Below are 21,612 nucleotides of genomic sequence, written 5' to 3' on the forward strand. Positions count from 1 at the left end.
TGGGGTGTTTATATACTGTATATGTGTGTGTGTGTGTGTGTGTGTGTGTGTGTGTGTGTGTGTGTGTGTGTGTGTGTGTGTGTGTGTGTGTGTGCTTGTCTTTGTATATTTGGGGTCTATTCCATTGCCTCTTATCTTTATGGAAATCAGAGGATGTAGATCCTCTACTCGCCCTTTTTTTTTTACCATTCCCTGTCTCTCTTATATTTCTCTCCATGTCTCTCTATCTTGTCTTTGAACTGCTCCCAGTGACTGTGAACCTGAGACAGCCCCTCTGCTGGCACAGATGGGAAGTCAATAGAAGCAAGTGACCTATATTTTGGGCAACTCTACTAACTCCCAGTGTGTCTCAAGTGAGAGCAGAATATTAAGGATTGCGTGTACGCTGTTCCAGTGTATTTGTGTGTTTGCGTGTGTATGTTTTTAAGGGGTGTGTGCAACGGAGACCAGGATAAGGTTAATTACCTCCTCGTCCTTCGCTGTCGGCTGGCTTTACCTGGATGGGTCGGTTCATCTGGAGAGAGAGAGAGAGAGAGAAGTAGACGGAGAGAGAGAAGGAAGAGATAGGAAATCCCAGGTTAGCACGAAATGATAGGAGTGAACAAGTGAAATGTGCTAGTGTTCCTGGCGTTAATGTCTTGATTCTGTCCTGCTCTGTGAGTTTAATGCAAAAATCAGCAGTGATGACAATGTAAAAGAGATCAATCTGTTTGGTTCTCCATGCCAACGTGTTTAATTAATCGAGGGCACTGCCTCTAGAGAAGCCTGAATTACCCCCACAGTTCAGCAGAATTAGCACTTTTCAATGACGGAGCCACACTGGGTGTCAGATGGCACTTGGAGATTAATGCCATTACATCAGCCACTCCCAGCCCCAGAGGGAGAGGTCCTCTCAGGCTGGCCCTTGCTCTTCCTGTCCCCTCCTGGCTCCAGACTCGCAGTCACCAGCTATATACTGCTCATCCCTGACCCTCAGCAATCCCTCTTTCTCTGCCTCCATCCCTTCCTCCACTCTCTCCTCTCTACCCAGAATCCCTTTTGCAACTCACAACCAATGTACCACTGGTCTGGACAGCCAGCCCCACCCTGACCCAGCCTGCTCCTCCTGGAAGCTATTTAGAGCCAACGAACAACGTAGCTGTGAAACAGCTTGTGAAAGGTTAACAGTGGGGAATCGATAAACAACCTTTGAAGAACAATTTTATAGTGAGGTGAAAGCAAAACGTCGCCAAGCTAACATAAAAAAAACCTTTTAAAAACTGCACACCGTGGATAAAAACTCCCCTGGCTCTCTTTGCTCCCCTGTCTATGGTTTCTTTTCTTTTTTTTCACTCCCCGGAGTTTGAATGTGAAAACAGAAAAGCACTTGATCTTATGACTTCTCTGAAACGAATAATATCCCCTCTTTCCTTTGTTAAAAGGGGAGGTGTTATGAGCCACCCTCGAAGACCCTTGCTTATTGAGGCTACCCACGCATGTCATAGTTGGCATTGTGTCTTATATTTGGCATGGTGTTTTTCTGGCTTCAGTCTGCAGTGGGCCTATCTTTCTAACTAGGCCATGCAGACAGGCCCAACATGTGAGTGCCAGTGAATGACACACGATATTGCCCCCTCAGATCAGTCAGCAAGGGCAGCACAGTGGGTGTTGGGCCCTCAGGCAACGCATCACTTGACAGCAGTTGACCATGGCCAAATATAGACCTAAGGCTTGAGACATGTATAGACAAGCATATACATGATGACACCCTGGGGACGTAATGTACTCGCTTTGCAATATGCTGTGGCACTGGAACAAAGCTTAGAGAGATGACTGACGCATCACAAAGACCAGCGACTGAAGCCACACACACACAGATTCAGACGCAAGCGCAGTCACATCCATATAAATGGACGTTGATAGAGGACTTTCACCCAGGAAACCATTGTTTTATTGTATTTTACGTAACAAATATATATGTTTTAACCACCACGGTTTTTCCTAAACCTAACCCAGTGGTTTTGTTGCCTAAACAGGGCTTGTGCAGGCGCACTAATCGCTTGTGTTGCTGGACATTTGCAAGAGAACGGACAAAAGATTATATATAACTTTTCAATATGTGAACCTTTGTATGAGGATACGTTGACAATTGATGTATGTGAGTAAGCAGTGGAGAGAGTTAAGGTCGGTTGGAGCATTGTAGGCAGTATTGTATTGAAGGTGTGTTGTGTGTATATAGTGTGTGTGTGTGTGTGTGTGTGTGTATATTGTGTGTGTCTTGGCAGCAGCTCAGGTTGGGGGAAACATTTGTCTCACATAAGAGGTTTAGAGTAGCCTGAGGTCCCAAGATCCCTGTCCAGTGATCAGTCAGCTTCTAGGTCTTAAACGGCAGCGATTGGTCAGGAGGCTTCATTAGTAGCCCCTGAGCCACTGCAGCAACAAGAGTCATTAGACAACCCAAAAGTACACTTGTGGTTGCTAGGCAACCGAGCGGAGGTGGCCGGCAGGCAAGGCAGGCAAGGCAGGCAAGGCAGGCAAGGCAAGCTGTCCGTTGGTCTGTGGGCTGTTAGCCAACCAATTGGCACTCCTTTCTTTCTTCTTTCTTTCTTCCTTCTTTTTTTTCTTTACTTGGTCCGAGGAGGTCATAGTGAGAGGGGAGGGGAAAAAAAGATTCCTCAACTCCAACCTTCCAGCATGTCCCACTTTCATGTCCCTTTTTAGTGACTGTGACAATGAGTTTTCAGAGCGAGTCTGCTGCAACGTCTGCTCCAGCTTCCTGCCAAATTATGGAGTTGAGCTTGATGCCAAACTATGGAGTTGAGCTTGATGCCAAACTATGGAGTTGTGAGATGTGGAGTTGTGCATGTGGCAGCAGTTCAGATGTCTGCTTCTTTGAACTACTTTATAGTGTCCTCTATATACATTTTCTTGTGCAAACAGAGGAAATGTTTCGAGCACATATGCGTACTGCACAGAAATCTTGAAATTAACTTTACTTTTATCCTCTTATCTCTCTCTCTCTCTCTCTCTCTCTCTCTCTCTCTCTCTCTCTCTCTCTCTCTCTCTCTCTCTCTCTCTGTCACACACACAGACACACAGGCACAAAAAGTCTAGGGGCTCAATAGCAGCAGGTGGCTTAGGTGACATTTTAATCCCTTATTACTGAGTGCAGGATTAGCCAACAGATCAAGGCAGAGTTAATTATATGAATTCATCAGAGGCTGGGCGAAGAGGCAGCCTGCTTTCCCCTAGGGCCAGGACCCACCCCCACTCCCACACCACCCATCCTTTGCCTCCACACATGCATACACGCACACACTAAGGAAGAGGACAAGTGACATTCTGTCTGTCTGAGGAGCTAGCTAGTTTCTTATTAGCATTGCAGCAGCAGAAAGCTAAGATAGCACATGGCGTTTAGCCTTGTCGTTGGGCCCCGCAAAATGAACTGCATAGACATTGGAGAGGAGGACTAGAGGGTTTTTCATCCGATAGACGTGTGGCTGCCGAGGCTGAAAGGAGTTCAACAACCTCCCGTCTTGCTTTATCTTTGTCTCTCTCTGCCCCTTTGGCCTCCAAAACCAATATGCTTCCCACCACAGCCCCTTAATGGGTTGATCAATGCTGACAAATAGGCAGCTCATGCTGTCTTGCCTGGGAACTCACAGCTCTGTGCCTGTGTGCTGCTACACTAAGCCATCTCTCTTTCTCTGCATCTCTCCCCTTTTCTGTCTTTCTCTTTCTTTCGCTCACTTTTTTTCCCTCTCCATGTTTCCCCCTCCTTCATGCTCTATTTCCTTTATGTCTCTACATTCTTTTCTTTTTTCTTTGCTCTAATCTCCAGAGGCAAATCTATATTTTTCATTAAGTTATGATGACTAAAAGTCAGCTGAAGTCACAGAGGGGTGGAAAGCCAACAGTGTGGAAGAGAGGAACTTGCTTACATTTTCCAGTAAAGGACTGTGTGTAAGTTTCAGAGCGTATGACTGTGTGTGTGTGTTTGAGTGTGCATGCACATCAGTCCATCTATCTTTGGCTAGTCTGCCTGATTGATAACAGTGCAGTGGAGGGAAAGAGAGACAAGGACACAGCTGGCCTTTGACCATGCTTTGTGAATACCACTGCTCACAAAGCCAGCAAAGAGAAATGCAATCTACCAGACACTTAAATACATACAAAATGTTCTCTGAGGACCGTGACAGAAGTGTGAGTACTTCGTCCACTGTTGAGTCTCTCTGGTTGTAACTCTTAAACTTCTTTTCTTTTTAGATGACTAGAGTGAAGAACATTCTTGGTGAGCCAAGTTGAATCGGACAGAATAAATCATACTGATTTGCAAATTGAAATGCATTTACATTTTTATAACTGAATGACAATTGTTACCTTCTATTGCATCTACTGAACCAAGTAAGGAACAGTTAGTACTCAATTTTAGGGACATGCTAATCAACTATGATTACTTAATAGTTATGATGTGAGCTGTCTTCTGAGTAGATATGTAGCAAAGTGAACACAGGGCTAAACCCACAGAAAGTGCTGGTCGCGCAATCAATATTAAGTCACTCAAAAAGACAGCGAGCTAAATGCACACAATATAAAACTGAAGCATTGTTTCAAACAATGGTTTTACACTTATGCAATGAAAATGAGCTCCAATCTGCTCAAGTGTTGTGTCTTGCGCACATGATGGATAATGAAAGCATATCTGGGCACACCTGCTATTTTCTTTCCTCAGTGAGCATCCACACACGACAGGTGTATTGGGTGAAGTGGAATATTTATAGCAGGATGTGGCGATGAATCATTACCTTCTCATACACATTACTTCATCTCATAACTTTTAAACAGCTGTGGCAATCACAGTGGCGCAAGACGAATATTGGCTCACCAAATGAGGGGAAGAGTGTAAGCCAACTTGTCTAAATAGAAAGATATTCTTGTCCAGGAGGTGCAGAGTGGCAAAGGCACACATATACAGTTCGTCCCCACAAATTCGGTGCCAACGGCTGATGGTGAACTTCTCTAAGATGAATCTACATTTGTCGGGATACTGAACGTCTGGTCACCAATTTTTGTTATATATTATCTGTTATTTATTGTCTTGAGTCTTAATTCTTTTTGGGAGTAAGTTAGATTTTTCTGAGCTTTATGAGAATAAAAATTCAGTTTGTGTGTAAGGAACATAATGCGTACATCGTAGAACAACACAGAGGCAAGACGGCAAACTTAATTACTCCTCTCAACCTTGACAATGGCAGCACAGACCAGATCCGCTCCTTCCGCTGTTACCTTTCACAATATAAGCCCTAGATATACACAGTACACTGTGTAAGTGTTTACCCAGAGGAAACTCAAATTCACTCAGAGCATTTTGTTAAACGGAAACTAGCTTGCAATAGCTTAGGCTATACAACAATATACCTCAGGCAGACTGCCAGACACTGCTCTGGATCAATAGGATGCCGTTAGTTGGTCCGCTGCCAGCGCAAATCTATTCAACCTTTTAATGAAAAAGGGTTGCAACTGTCGCAAATTGTTATCGCTGCCGGTATGAATAGTGTTGATGCGAAATATTTGCAGGCAAGTATTTCACATTTGTGTATCGTATATGTTACCCTCCCCTGGTGTGTAATGGCCTTAACTGTGCAGTACAGTCAAATTACAATGATAAAAGTAAAAGAAGTGGAATAAATAAGGTGTCAAATTGTCATTCTGGTTGCCTTTATTTTGTAGTACTGAGAAAATGAATACGGACAGACTCATTTAGTCTTGGCTGCATCTACATGCCACAACAAAGCTACTACTGCCAACATTGTGATTGAGCATTACTCTGTTTGCGCCCTGTATTAACTCACAATTCTCCAAAATAATTCTGTTGATATGACTTCCCTTAGAGTATTGTCTTCCAAAACAAATAATAGGTTTGTTGACTCGCCAATGTCCGATTTTACTGAAACAGTTGCACCCACGTTTGTGCTCTCATGTGGTTCATCACAACTACAGACTTACTACAATTTGAAATGCGTTGAAACATTGTGCATTGCTTCATGCTGCTGTGGCCTCACTGTGACCCAGTGATTGGTGAGAACTCATGACATGAAGGAGTATTGTGATGTAGTGAGAAGTTCACTTGTAACAGTTTTAAGATCTGTCATGAAGTTTACACATATATTTCATTTTTATTTTATTTTATTTTAACCTTTTCACAGTGAAATGTCATGAACAAATGCAAAAGAAAAAAAATAATGGCACTGGTTGATTAGTTTTTCTTTGCTGTTATTTCATTTCTGTTGCTTTCATTTCATCTCACACCTCAGATAACTGCTTAGTTTTCGAGTCATCAGGTACTATTCTCTTGATGAGCCATCCATTGTTTGATGCCTCTCATTATCATTCTGCAGTTTCGCCGTCAGTGAATTCATTGGAGCTGTTGATGCCATTTACAACCGTTTAAGCTCAATTAGAGATGTTTATTGCAGACTGGCTTTTCTTAAAGAGCCAACAAAGAGCCGATGGCGGTGGCTGAGACCGAGAAGCCTCATTCCTAAAGCAGATATAAGGATGCTAAGTCCCTGACCTTTGATCATTATGAAGCCACTATAAGTGCCCTGACCTCTGTCATTATCATCAGTGCCTTTGGAGCTTCAGGGAATTCAGAATAGTCTGATGTTTCATTGAATGGAATTGGCTTTTTGTCAATACTCACTTTAAAGTGTCATGGTAAGCTTGTAATGTTAAAGATTTCTTTTTCTAAACTGTAATACACCAGACCAAATGATAAGAAAGTACAGAGAGCAACATGTCTTGATAATTTGACACTTTGGATCCTTTATATACTGAGGAATTTAGGTAGTACAGTTGAAAAAAATACAGCATTTCGAAAAAGAAAATACAGCATTTCGAAAAAAAAATACAATTATCTCACTGTAGGCCTATCTCAGTGGCAAGCAAGCTCCCGGATAATGGACAGCCTGTACTGTACCAGCCCAAATTACTCCTTCCATCAGCCATCGCTCACACGTCAGGACATCCTGCCCCTCACTTCTGTGGGGAAGAGAAACCGGGCCAGCACAGCAGGAATGAGTCTTTCTCTCAAATTGGTGTGCGAGTTCACGGCAGCCTCCCTGTGAGGCCAGCAAGTCAGGAGAGGTCGGGCCTGCCGTGTTTGTTAGAGGAGATGAGTTAGAGCTGGAGTGATTACACATTGCCTGTCTCCCACAAAAACACATGCAGGAGGGCTGTGTCTGCCTCACTGTGACGAAGAGAGAGAAGGGGCGCTGACAGCTCAGCAGAGGGTGGCTGGTCGTGAAATGCGGCCTATTTTTAGCTCTGATCCTGAGCTCCTATTTAAAGACTAGATACCGGGGGTTGGTTTGTGGAAGGGAAGAGGGCCAGCAACAGCAAAGAAAATGTGCTCGTAACTTGGGATGCAGCGATACCGATACCAGTATCAGGTCCAATATGAGCTCATGTTCTCATGTACTCACGCATTTGTACTCGTAATACTACTTTGTTGAAACCACACCCAAGACCACTCTGGCAACGTGATGTTAACCTCTCTTCAACTGAGCCTAATAAGCCACCCAGCTGCAACAATAAGATGATGCAAAAGATAACAAATGTATCGCCAGCTGCAGTGTATGTGCAAAACAGGCAGTCCCAAGTACGTCTCATCAATAAGTCTAGCTGTGAGGTTGTCAGCTGTGTGTCTGCCTGGCATACTCTGTCAGGGTTTCCACCAGTGTATTGCTAAGATGGCGTAACATTGGCAAGTGGTATTTAATGAAATCATTGTATTGAATGGTAAAATGTCAGCAACAGCATCATGTTGTACATTTGATTTGTTACAGTCAGAAAGTGAGCATCTGATGAGAATATAACATGTTTTCAAAGTTATTGTGAGAACTGTAATGGCATTATTAAGTTCTCACATCGGTATAGGTATCGGCAAGTACTCAAATGTTAGTACTTGGTTAACAAAGTAACCCCAGTGTGAAACTGCAGTGTCATAGGGAAACATCTCTGTGTTTATCTTTCGTCTATGTAATCTCTGTCTTGTTCTCCATAATTACCTGGCATTTGATCCCCCCTGGAGCAGGATTTTGGCTTCTAATTCATTTATAAATCCAGTCCTGGCTCTTTGGTCCTCTGAGGAGCCCAGCTGAGCATCTGAACCAATCTATACAACCCCACCCTGCTTGGCCCAGTCCAACCCAATCTAGTCTTGGGGACTGTAGCCATTATAGCCCTATTCTCCCATTCTATTCCTACTTTTACTCTACCAGTGCCCAGCAGCCCTCCTCTCGAGGTGGGACAGAGGCGGACAGAGACAGAAAGTGGATGACAAATCGAGCCATCATGTTATCCTCTGCTCCATAAAGCCTCGGTTCTTCCTGTGACTGTAGATGGATTGCTGTGTAGATCACTGCAACCAATGGCCAGTGCACTATATTACATTTATTGCCCCCCTTTTTCCTTCCCATTCTCCTTTCCTCCTCTTACCATGAATAAGAGGGTGGGTGCAAAGAAGGACAGGTGGAGTCGGGGTAGAGGTGCATCGGGGGGAAGAGGGGGTTGACGATTCGACACAGTGAGACAAGACTAACAAATTAGTCAAAGTGACAGGGAGTTTTATGAGGTCTGCTCTTGTGAGACGACTGCTGCTCTCTCCTCTCTCTTTCCCTGTCTTCCCTCTCTCTTTCTCCTGGCCACAGGGACACCATGCCTTGGCTGTGTGTGTGTGTGTGTGTGTGTGTGTGTGTGTGTGTGTGTGTGTGTGGTACATGGTTGTGCATTTGAAAAGGAAAAGAATGAAAGAACTGGCAGAATAAGAAAGCAGAAAGGACCAGCAAGCATTAGGTAGAGAAAGAAAGGCTGTAGAAAGACTGGATATAAGAGGCTCTGGGATTAGGAGAGGACTTTGCTCTGACGTCTGCTTTTTGTTTTGCACCAACTTTATTAAAAGTATTTTTGAAGTGATTATTTCCCTTTTTTTAGGTGAACATGTGTTTGTATGAGATCTTTGCAAAAACATAACTGAAAGTTGATAGTAAAAGGCACACTGTTTCCGATGCATACACCCAGACACAGAAGGTTAAATGCTCAGACTCGAGCTCTGCGTCAGCGCAGGAGTTGCAACAATAACCTGGTGCCTCACCAGGAGCATCTATCACTCTGCAAGGCCACACAGTGCAAATGTTTCGGAGCCCGGCGGGAAAAACAGCTAAAGTGGCTCACGATATAAAGAGGTGTGGGAGAATGATAATAAGTGGAGGGTAATGACACACCATGCATCTGTCAGATTTATGAGTGCATATCCTGCATTTCTCCTCTCATATACCTGCCGGGCCGGGTCTGCACTCCAGACGGTACGCACCACAATGCTGATGAGACGAGTCAGCGGTGAGCAATCACAGAGCGAAGGGGAGAATGAAGCTGGACTCGCTCTGCTATGGGCAATGACAACATCCAACAATTGAGCACTAAAGGCCCAGAGCACCCACTAACACACACGTCAAAATGGCCTGCAAAAATGCTCAGAATCACAGAGAGGCATTTAACAAACAGGCAGCCAGGATGGGGCTCAGAGGAAAGAGCCTGCGATCTATATATTTAATATGTGATGTTTATATATATTTAATCATCATTATGCTTAAAAACAGATGGCAGCATTATAAAGTGTTAACTGAAGTGTTAATTCCTGTCCCTGGAAGATGCAACAGCACATCCATTTTATTTGAGCCTTTTTTCCCCGTCAGGCTACATGTTCCGCCACTCTTCCAGCTTAGCTTCTGTTCTCCATTGCACCAGAGAGGGCAACGAAAACACTGAAATGTTCACAAATGCATATTCCAAAATGTTTTATTAAGTTGGAAATTCTTTTTTTGAAGTGTTTGTTTAGCCCTTAGGATTCACATAATCAACTACATTTTGGTGAGAAGTGTTAAATGTAAATAAAACAGTATTGTTTGCAATGGAAATTCCACAGAATGTGTCAAATGTAGCCAGAGGCTGATGACTGCTACACAAACAACATATTGTTCATAACAAGTTTATCTTGGGTCAGATTTCCAGGTTTGTGGCTGTTTTTGTTGTATACATATTGAGAAGAGACTTCTTTGTCTGCCCATGGCGGGTAAAGCTTCACATAAGGTGACGATTGTGGTAAGGGGTCGGGTGAGTTTGTCCAGGTTCTTTCTTTAATCATTAGTTAAGTAATGTTTAAAACTTGTGAAATGTATATTCTCACTAATATAAAGTACACAAATGAAAAAGTAAAACAATCTTGTATTTTTAGATTTTAAGAATTTACTAAATTTGATAATTGGATTAACTAGCTAGCACTAATCATCTAGCTCATCACCATCAACAAACACAAACAGACACACAAAAATCTAAATCACAGCCTATACTGAAAAGCGGGGATCACGTACCGTACGTGCACATACATTTTGGACTCAACAGAGCATGCACACTCAAAAACACTAAGCAACAGTGTGATCACACACACTTGCTTTTAACCATCGCAGTGATACATATATTCAGATACAACAACAAATACATAACCAAATTAAATTAAGCTGTCTACCAGCACATTAGACAACCTGCAGTGTTGGGTTAATAATGTAGACATTCGCATGTCTGAGAGAGGGTGTCACCACATTGACAGCTCTCTCCCTTGTAGCAGGCGCATGTGCAAATTGCCTTAAAATAGCAGAACCAGGTGGTATTCCATGTAAAGCAAGTCAAACAGGTGCCATAATTAGATAAACAAGAATAAAACAGTGCCAACTTCAACAGCAGAGAAATATCTCTAATATCCATTTGTGTTCGCATTTTTCACAGATTAAGGCACTTTTGGTTCGTGCCAGTGGTATTAATGGAATACACTGTCCTTAAAAATACAATATGTATCTTATTCTCTGTTTTATTACGATATTTGCCACATTTTGTTTATGATTTGTTGCGCAATTGGAGAAGATGGTAGTCTTTGCAGTTTTTGCTATCGCCACTGATTCATTTTAGATATCTACAGGGAGCCCAAAAAAATCCTCAATATGTTGACAGATGAATATTTTTTAGCCAATGGGCTATTGATTCTATTAGGTTTAATATGAAATCTCATGCCATACCCACGCAGACAGGCTTCAGATAATAAGAGGTATTCCACACACATCATGGACGTGGCAATGCACACAGATTCGTAAACACACACTCACTGGCTGCTGATAGTAATGGGAGTCACGAGAATGAAGATGCTCGTCAAACAAACACTTTCATAGCTAAATGGTCTTGTAAATACTCACAGCGGAACAAATACAGAAATAAAATAGTTATTATAATGGAACAGAAGATGAGTTTTTGTAATGAGCAATGGAAGACTGTTATTACACAAACAAATTCGGGCACTAAGCATATGGAGGCATACACACACTCATGCATACTTGCTCAGTTTGAAGCAAATGCATACATTCACACGCACACACACAAACTCACGCATGCCAGCAAACTTGTGCAGAGATACCTTTAGACACATACTAGCACACACACACACACACACACACACACACACACAAAAGCAACAACCCTGCAAGTGTGCTCCAAGACGCCGTTATCACAGAGGACTGTTTGTGAAAATGATCACATCAATCGAAGTGATAGATAAAAGACTGGGAGCAATTGATAAAGTGCCACAATTATTTGGAAGATGAATGGCTGAATTTGCTTTTGAAATTGGACTGGATCTCAAGTGCAATGGAACAGAACTCATCATCATCAATGAGCCTGCCATTAGATTGCTTTCTGTCACAGCCCAATATCAGCCCGGACAATTGGATCCATCTGCCAAATGGGATCAAATAGACCTACTCACACAACATCAGAGGTGATGTATAGTGACCGCGTGTAAAACATATTACATTGCAAATGCACTATACATCATTGTGTACGTTGTTGCGTGTGTGCTTGGGAGTAGTGTTTGCCATCACCGTGGATGAGTATGCTCAATAGAAATGATTTGAGATACATTTAGAGAGCACAAGTACGACATGGAGGGAAATGAGAGCGCTAGGTATATGCAAGGAGGGAAAAAAAACAGAATGCTTAAATGCCACAAATGAACCCATCAATTCATATAGTGTGTGTAAGATGATTGCAAAGAGAAGGTATGGTGTGAATAGCTTGATTTAGATGTGCAGTTAAAGGCGGGCTTTAACAGGTAGAGAGGAATCATTTTCTTTACATCTTCCAACAACACCAGGACTTTTTTTTGTTTTATTATTATTATTTAAAAGAATATTTGCAAAGTTGCAACTCATAAAACTTGCACTATCGTATCACATAATTTATTTAAGCCTATAAATCCTTTGGCTTTTGCAGTTATACGCCTCATAATGATGCATCGGTTAACACGGCCTGAATATTTGAGCCACATAAAAATGCTAATAGATTAAACCAGGGGAGTGTATGGGGCTACAGTGTGAATGTGTGTGAGTGTGCGCGTGTGTGAGCGAAGCTATCAGTAAAGAAGCATTACTGCAGCTTAGACAGGCCTTAGCAAACTGAAGGGAGCATCGGAATGCACTGTATCTTCCCCTGCATACACATGGACAAAGCAATAGAAGAGGGACAAACGCAGCAGGGGGTTGGAGGGAAACACACTAAGTAATGTATTGTGCTGGGAGGGAGGTGACAGTGGTCTGAAGATTCAGAGGAAGTGTGTAAATGGGCTGCTATTAAGGGAGAGGACGGCTGAATGATTGTTTATGGGCACAGATCGGCCCAGAGAAACCATTTTAGCACCTAAAATCAGTTATTTACCTTCTCTGCCTTTAGTGTCCGCGGGTATCTATGGCATCCACTACATTTAATTCACATGCTCTATAAATCACACACACACACACATCTGCTGCAACCTTTAAACATGTCAGTGAGGATGACACCATAGTTTTTCTCTTTTTTCTGTTCTGTATTCTTTTCACTATGTGTCTTATTTGCCATGACAGACTTTATGTTGTCTCCTGAATGTTCAGTATTCATATACTGTATATCCTTTATTTTAGTTCCATAATGACCTAATTATAAAAATAAATGATGTTGTGTTGCATTCGTTTGTATTTGTATTGTCTAGTGTCTGAGCTACGTAAGGTGAATGCTGACTATCTCTGTCTATAGGTGTGACAGGCAAAACTTAACTGAGATGTAATTCTATTTTTCCAAACACAGACACATATTCATACACCTACACTGTAACTTTTTCTGCCTGCATTTACAATAAAATTAGCTTCTTTCTGCCCGTCTGTGAGGGAGTATGTGCACAATGCAACCTGATATACCCTTCACATCACGTCTTTTCTTTTTTTTAACTCTCATTGTCTGTGTCAAACTCAAGCACACAAAAATGCTTTCCCCCCCCCCCACACACACACACACACACACACACACTACACACACACACGTGCATGTGCGGTCAGTGTCTGGGGGAGCTCTGCGGGGACCTGTGCTGTCAGAGAGCAGGCCACAGAGTGTCCCTGGTCCCTGCTCCACCTGCTGTGACAGCTAATTAGGCCTGTCCTCAAAGGCTGGCCTGTCTGGGTGCTGGAGTGGGTGTCGTGGCATGGCATGGCAGGGCATGGCATGGCATGAGGATAACGTGGCCAGCTGATGAGGTGCCCTGCCATGTTGTCCGGGGACACACTTAACCCGGGAACACCCACGACCACAGTGGTGTGTTCTTGTCTTTGTTAAGGTCCCCTTCAGTCATTAATTACGCTCACGCACTTCTATTAGTCCTCCATTTAGGCTAATCAACAAGCAGGGCCCTCCGCTGACATCATTAGCTCTCATAATAAGCACAGCATTGGGGGAGGGGTCCTTCAGAGCCATTTTTGAACATTAACCCTTCCGTGGCAATAATGAGCCACCCTCATCTTGTGGTGCACCTCAGGGCCTTTTGTCCTGCTCCTGTTGTCCGACACCCCCCAGCGTGTTCTTCTTGCAGCGCTGTCATTAGCAGAGAGCCGCAGCGAGTGCCAAAGCTGTGGTTGCTCCAGGCAGACAAGCAAGCTTAAATAGCATGGCAGGAAGTTAACACTGCAATGGGGCCAATGTATTTTTGGGAGGGTTGGGGATCAAAGGCACTGTGGAAATGGGATGAGACAGGGCAGTCTAAGCCCTTTGGGTGTGTGTGTTTCTTTGAGTGTGTGTGGCTCATATTAGATATGAGGAAAGGAAAGAAACACAGGTTGGAGATGATGACAGGGAGCTCAGCTGCTTGCCTGGACCAGCAGGGAGCACAACCTCCCGGGGTTAGAGCTGCTGTTTGGACGCAAAATTAAACAAACACACACACACACAAATACACAGACTGAGCTCAAATTTTACTTAGAGGTCTATGTTTTCACTTTCTGATTTTTCCATTCACACACACACACACACAAAGGGCCACCTATCACATAGATTCAGACCTGAATACACATTAAGCTCATGCTATCTAACATGGACATGTGTATTTGTGTGTAAATAATATACCTCCCACACAGATGCACCTGTTTACCTTTATGCCTCATATATGTCAGGCGATATTCACAATTGTGTGCATGTGTGTGTTTGTGTTGAAGAAATTCACCACCGAGGCAGAATGTGGTAAGCACAATTCAGCTTCCATACACAAACACTGTTCACAGTAATTTACCTTCAAGCTAATGTCTAAAAAGTAGGCGAGACCTTGACTCTCTAGAAAGAAACGCAACCAAGCCGCGCATGAACCCGTGCTGCTCCCACGAGCTGTGTGGTTGCTCTGTCCTGTTGACATGGGGGCTGGTATAAAAAGCAAGAGGTTTTGCTCCAGGAAAAAACAATTGCTGTGTCCGAAATTGATGAGGGATGTAGCTAACGAGTAAGCCATCTCTCTTTTTTCTCATGTTGAGAGTTGTACATGTGCAGTACCGATCTGGCAAGAGTTAGCAGGGAGTGTAATGTTAGCCAGAGCTAGCAAAATGTCAGCAATTCTACAGTCAAGACTGTCCAGCTAGATGAAAATAAATTAGAATGAAAGAGGCACTGTGTTTGAATACTTCATCCGTTATTTAATACATCCATGGTGACTCATCACTTGTGTTGCTGGCAGTGATGAACTTCAATCATAGCCAGCTTTAAGGACCACGGACCCTGGTCAATAATTTACTAGATGAGAGCCGTGGACCACGCTAACAGTAAGCAGAATGAGCAAGAAAGAGTACAACAAAGTCAGAGAAACCTTCATGAGGCTCATCTGTGCGGCTTCAAGTTGACTCTGAAGGCGAAATCCTCGTCAATTACTGCGTTCCTAAACTTGTGCTCAGGGCAACGTGTAACCTGTTCTTTACTTATTAATTCCTGGCAGGCCTGCTGCATGGTGTCCTAATTGGCTCTTCATGGTGAAAAATTGATGTCATCTCATTGTCTTCCTCTGTCTCGCTCACCTCCCTTGTAACCATTGCTGACCAGTAACTTCCTTTTTTCTGTCTTCTAAGCTGTAATTTAGACGGGTATGCATGCGCCGCTGCTCTGTGGGACTATTGAGGCAGAGCTGTGAAAAACAAGGCTTTAAAGTTGTTACTGAATAATGTTGCCGTGTTGGTGAATGCTATGTGACACATCAGCTGCGGTGCAACTTTGAAGTGCAAGTCATTCTAAAGATGTTGGTAATGGCAAAAGCAGAACTTTTCCTCCAACAACAGAATACTCTCAGCTCAAACGCACAAACTGCAGAGCAATTTTAAGAAAAAAAAAGCGGTGGTGCATTGTGTACATACTGATAAATGTTAGCGTACCTACAATTGTTTGTTGTTTTGTTTTTTCTTCTTGTTGGTTAATTTTGCTCATTTGCAAACCAACAACAAACAAGCATATGCACACATTCAATCATGCATGCACACATGTAATTTGTGTCAAGAGAGGTTTGGTATGAAAAGGGTTAACACACTATTTTCTAGCCCTTATTGGCACTTGTAAAAGGATAAGGAGAGGAAAAGTGAGAGAAAGAGGGAGGGGGGAGCGAGAAAATGCCATTTGGGGGGAGAGCCAAGTGGGTCTGCTAAACGAGTGGATTCTTATGCAAATACATGCTAATTTATGCACACAAGGCAGTGGCAGCGCCCGAGGCTGCTTTGATTGGCAGTTGCAGGTCTGTGTGTGCTGAGGAGGGACGCTTGGCTCCGGGTGCTTTTGTGAAGTTGGGCACGGCTGCCTCTCCATGTTCTACATGCTCTGGATCCACCGACTCCACACGTCTGTAGCCTTGCCTCTCCTTCGGACTAGTCCCAGCAACCAGCAGGGCTCCCATCCAAAAAACTCTCCACACACCAAGAGCTCAGCCAGCTTCAATCCCTCCATGGCTGGAAGCAGCCTGGGCATCATTATAAAATCAATGCCCCCGCTTCATCTTGCCTGGCTGTGTGTGTCTGAGCAGTAGGGGCAGCGTTCTGGGCTTGTTTGTGTTTATTCTAGGGGGTGTTTGTGAGTGGCAGAACAGCAGAGGCACCGATGCAATGCTCTCCACGCTCACTAATGGGCTGACAGAGAGGCTCTAGGTCAGGGCCTCCCATTACTTCAGGAGGCAAACTGGCTAAATGAATGGGAACCTGCACCTATAGCTACCACCCAGAGGAAATGTAAATGCCATTTGTTCCTGTGGCAAGGTGTTGTCATGCAGAGCAGTGGTACATCTTGATAATGTAAACATAAATTCCTGAATACGGTGATGCCAAAGTAATTGGGTGCCTGTTATTTATCTTTTTTGGCAGTTTTTTTGTATTTGCAAGGCACGCGGAAGAAAAACAAATTTAGTCGGGTGAGGATGAAGCCATTACTCTGTCTATTACTCATTCACACAGGCCCCCAGGCCAATACAAAAACACTTGGAAATCACCAACATAAAATAAAATATGTTCCCTAAAATATAGTGCATTTTACGCTACCTCATAAATATACTCTGCCATGATGAGGTTTCTTGGAATGAAACAATGGAGGCATTTCTTCCGCTATTCCTCTTCAATAATATATATGTATGAACATACTAATGCATATGTGTTAAAACATCTCATTCTAATGTTCAATCATGCTTGTCCAACACACATACACACACACACACACACACACACACACACCACATGTTCGTGTACATGACCAACAATTCTCGCCTCCACCCTCTATCGTTTCACACGTGCCAAAGCAGAATGGGTATTTTTAAGGTCTGCAATTATACTCTCTGCAGAGTGCAGGCAGCAACATTACTCGGTTGGCACCCCAATCCCACATTCCCCGTGCACCCTATCTCAATGGAAAACCATTTAGACAGATCTGGAACAAACATATCCAAACCTTTTGTTTGTCACACCTGGGGACCACAAATGGATTCACATCATTCAGTTGATTGAAAATGTATGCTTATTTATACCAGCAACCCTATCATCCCAAATATTACAGAGATTTTGCCTGCCATGAAGTGGCCCTGTATCTGCCCATGTTGTCCTCACTCAACCAATCTCCCCTCTCCAGCTTTGGATGACACGAGAAACACAATGTGATGTTCCCTCATCACCCGTCACACATCGCCCGGCATTGGCTTTTTGAAATTGCACACGCCCCATATGCATATTTCAACCCCACAGTTACTGTAGAAGTAATGAATAATACATCTTTTATTACATTATTGCAATAGATTTGTAACACTTGAAACAGAATGCAATATGCAGTTTATCTCCATGCATGGCAAACACAAGGTGCTTCTGTAGCGTCTGTCTGTGTCACCAGGCGAGAGGGGAAGAAAAGGAGAGAACAGAGGAAACAAGCATGTGTTATTCCTGACAGTCCATCAGGTTCCCGGGGCAATTATTCTCCCGGCTGAGAGGTTGAATGCTGAGGCTGGTGCCGGCCTATTGTGCATGTCTACACACTTAAACAAAGGATATGTCATTTTTAACATGTCTTTGTGCTTTCTGTTACTTTTCAACCCAGCATGTTAATAGCACCTTGTGTTGGCATACATTTGCTATTAGTGTCAATGGCCAAAATCCTGTCGTAACAATTCGGCCATATCACTCTATAATAGTAATAATACTTGTCTATACTCATACAAAACAACAAAACATCAGACGATATTAGACAATGGCATTGGCTCCAATAACTCCATTAAATACGCAAGATATCATCATCGAAAAAAGTTTGCGCACCGTACTTTTGAAGGCTTTTTGTTCAATTCACTAATCTTTCAAGACCTGGAAATTATTACATTCATTCCCCATATTCTGCAGACCAGTGTTGGAAATTGGGCATTATTAAAATCCCCCCTTAATCATCAAGCGCCTTTGTTTTGCTGCCGTAACTGTGGTCCATTTTGAAATTCAATTTCCTGAAGTAGAGGGTCGAGAGCTGATGACATTTTAAATGGAATAATTGAAGTGTTTTTTTTTTTTCTTCTTTCCTGCGTGTGTGAGCAGCGGTGTTTGTCGTCGTCCTGCCTTGTACTCTTAGAGATGGAAGGGTGAAAGCATGCTGAAGGCCTGCAGAAATCCCTCCAGCCACTATCGTTTAATTTGACAAGGGGGCGTGAGGTGAGCTGGAAGAGGAAATACATCTCGCTGTTGCTGTATACCACTTGAGAGCTCATTCGCTGCCTGGGGCTATTGACCACACCATGTCAGGTTCTATGCTAGAAACGCGTCCCCACACAACACTTAAATTGCATTTGGACCTTGGCTGGGGTGAGCAAATGCCTGGCCAGAAATCAATGGGAGGATACAAGCCTCGGTGGACACGGGAAGGCGTCAGCTTTCATTCCAGCTATTGATGAATGCCAGGTACATTTCATCAAAGTACTGTAGCTCACTGAGTTTTGTTGACTGTACTTGCGCAGAATCTGAGATAGGGTAGATGCTCAGAGCGATATTTATTGTCAAAAGTATGGATATGACTTCAGTGTTTTTCTTACGATAGCCAGGAGCCGATAAGCCTACAAAAGTCTTGAGGAAGATGGGTTAAATGTTTAAAAAAGAATAAGTAGATGGATAAATAAACATTGTATCCCGGCTTTGCTTCGCTGATCTGTGACTAACTGGATAGCCATTAAGGTTTTAAAAATCCCAGAGTGTGAAACCGACTGGAACACATTGAGCTTCGGCTCAGCATAATAGATTTTCATTTCCTTAATCAACTTCCTTATTCATCCTTTTTTTTTCCAAGGAATTAATATAGATCAGTGTAAATGGGAGCCAAATACGTGAGTGGCAGCATGCAGAGAGCAGGCTCAGTGGAGGAGAGCAGGCTTTTCTCCTTCACCAGGAGCAGCATCTGTTGCTCCCCTGCTCCAACGCTATTTACAGATAGCTGCCATTATTTACGCCTGATAAGATTCTATCCAATTTGCCAATCTACACTGTTCACCGAGACACGGACAACACAGGCGCTTAACACGGAAGTATCACAGTGAGACTTGTCAGTCGGCGCATTCGGTTTCTGATTCAGCATTGGCCGAAACAAATATGACAACCATGTGTTGCTATGTAACAAACACAAAAAAATGATTATGTCTTTCTGCGATGGCAAACGGGTGGGGCAAACACATGCCTGTGGGCTTTCAAACATACACTTGGACACTACCAGGTTTAATAAGTAAGATGGCAATTTCAATATATTGGTGGCTATACCAAAAACATACATCCATTATTACCCTCTGCTTAGTCACCGTTAGCATTCAGGAGAGGCCGGCAAACTGAAGCGTCCCAGTAAAGAGACAATATGTATACTGAGATAAGGATTACACAAAGCTCTCAGGATAAAGTTCTCTCCTCGCCATGTAACAGCCCCCCCTTCACAGAGCCACCAGAGCCACATATTATGTACACCTCTGCCTAAATACTGTGCCTAAACCGCAGATGAATCCTTGGAAAGTTTGATGTGCCAGCTTTCAGCTCTAGGCTAGGTGGGCAACTGGAAATAATGCACTGTGAATATTATGCACAAGTTACTTTTTTGGTGGATTTTGGAAATCATATTCTCTCTCTGACTTCAGGGACTTCAGAGAAAGAGGATTTATTTGTGTGTGTGTGTGTGTGTGTGTGTGTGTGTGTGTGTGTGTGTGTGTGTGTGTGTTGTGCGTGTGTCTCTGACGGTGTGCAAAAAGACAAGAACCAAGAAAGAAATGACAAAAAAAACGCTGCAGTGAGAGGAAGTGACAATGAAACAAAAGAACAAGTGAAGACCAAGACAGAGAAGGAAAAAGTGACAAAGGCGACGAGAATAAAATGAGGCAACGCAGAGAAATAATAAAATAAAAGGCATGTCGAAAGTAAAATAATAGAGGAAAGGAGAGAAGAAGGGTGGACACACAGTTTCAAACGGAGAGAGAAACTTTAAGGGGGATTGGTCGTGGCAACAAAAATGATTTATCTATGATTGTAGGTCTCTTTGCAAATAACATATAGTGTCAGTTTTAGTCTACTCCAAGCACCAGATAGATTTTTTATTTTCACATAAGGACAATTCAGATGCCAGAAGAAGAAAAAATAAACTCAATTGTCAACTGGAAAGAAGTAAGTAGACTTTTCGAACACTCTAAACTGTCATATGTCAACCAATCAGACTGTAAGGAGATATTTCTGAGGCTTTTGGAGGTAGAGATTCAGCATGGTACTTCATCAGTTGTGCTTGAAGAGATGTAAACAAAATCTTCCTCAGTGCCCCCAAAACATTTTTGGTTGCTGATAAAGTTTCCCTTTGTATCACAGCATCTATACTTTGCTGCGTAGCTGAGAATCTGCCTCTGTCTGTGACCGATCTTTTAGCACTAGCTCACCATTACTAAAGGGGAATGATGATTGCTGATTAGGTGTGCTCACAACTAATTGATTCCTCCCTAGGAACACATACAAGTAATAGGGAAATAAAAATGTACAGCCAGGTATATGAAGTTGTGACAGATTTCCCTTTTTTCGTTACTCTTCTCTTTTCCCATTCCCATCTGTCTGCTGTCTATTGTGCATGTCATTGCAGGAACAAGTCACACACAAAAACACACACTACACATCCATCCCCCTTTTTCAACAGGATAACCCTGCGATGTTATACCCTTGCAGGGTGCAGCATCTATAAGCTCCTTTTTTGTCTATTGAAGAAAAGCGTTCCACTCTGGTAGATTACGGTCAGGGGCGATTAAGATCTTTGCCTTACTGAAGCAGGGAAAAGGGAAAAAAGGGGACGTGCTCTGTGTAACCTAAAAAAAGGAAGACGGAGGAGATAAAACAGATGAAATCCTTCCTTCACTCCAGAGCCCCCGGCTGCTCAGTGGGCGTGGCGATCCCAATGCATGAGCAGCATCATTGGCTTCTCTCTCTTTGAGTGACTCTGTCTTTCTCCTTGTCTCTTTTTTTGTAACTCTCTCCAGACTGAATATCCTTGTCTCTTTTATCACCTTGCTCTCAAAAAAAAGCTCCCTTGTGTGTTTGTCCTTCACTCTGATCAGTCTGAATATTATCACTGCACAGTGGCAGCAGATGTTGCATTTCATGATGTTGGGTTCCTGACTTTATGGAGATCTAATAGGAGCTCAGTCTGCTATTGCACTCGTTGTAAGTCAGACAGTATATACGGTTTGAGTAT

At 43.1% G+C, this 21,612-nt stretch overlaps 1 protein-coding gene across 1 annotated transcript in view; it reads right to left on the reverse strand.

Annotated features, from left to right (window-relative positions):
* The window catches only part of celf6 (CUGBP Elav-like family member 6), a 130,683-nt gene that overhangs the window by 44,703 nt on the left and 64,368 nt on the right, over positions 1-21,612 (reverse strand). The window contains exon 3 of the mRNA XM_076077955.1: positions 466-514. Within this exon, the coding sequence (XP_075934070.1) occupies positions 466-514 (49 nt within the window). The remainder of the gene's footprint in view (positions 1-465; positions 515-21,612) is intronic.

This window comes from Anarhichas minor, unplaced genomic scaffold (assembly GCF_050575085.1).
Source record: "Anarhichas minor isolate MPS153535 unplaced genomic scaffold, ASM5057508v1 ptg000062l, whole genome shotgun sequence".
NCBI lineage: Eukaryota > Metazoa > Chordata > Actinopteri > Perciformes > Anarhichadidae > Anarhichas > Anarhichas minor.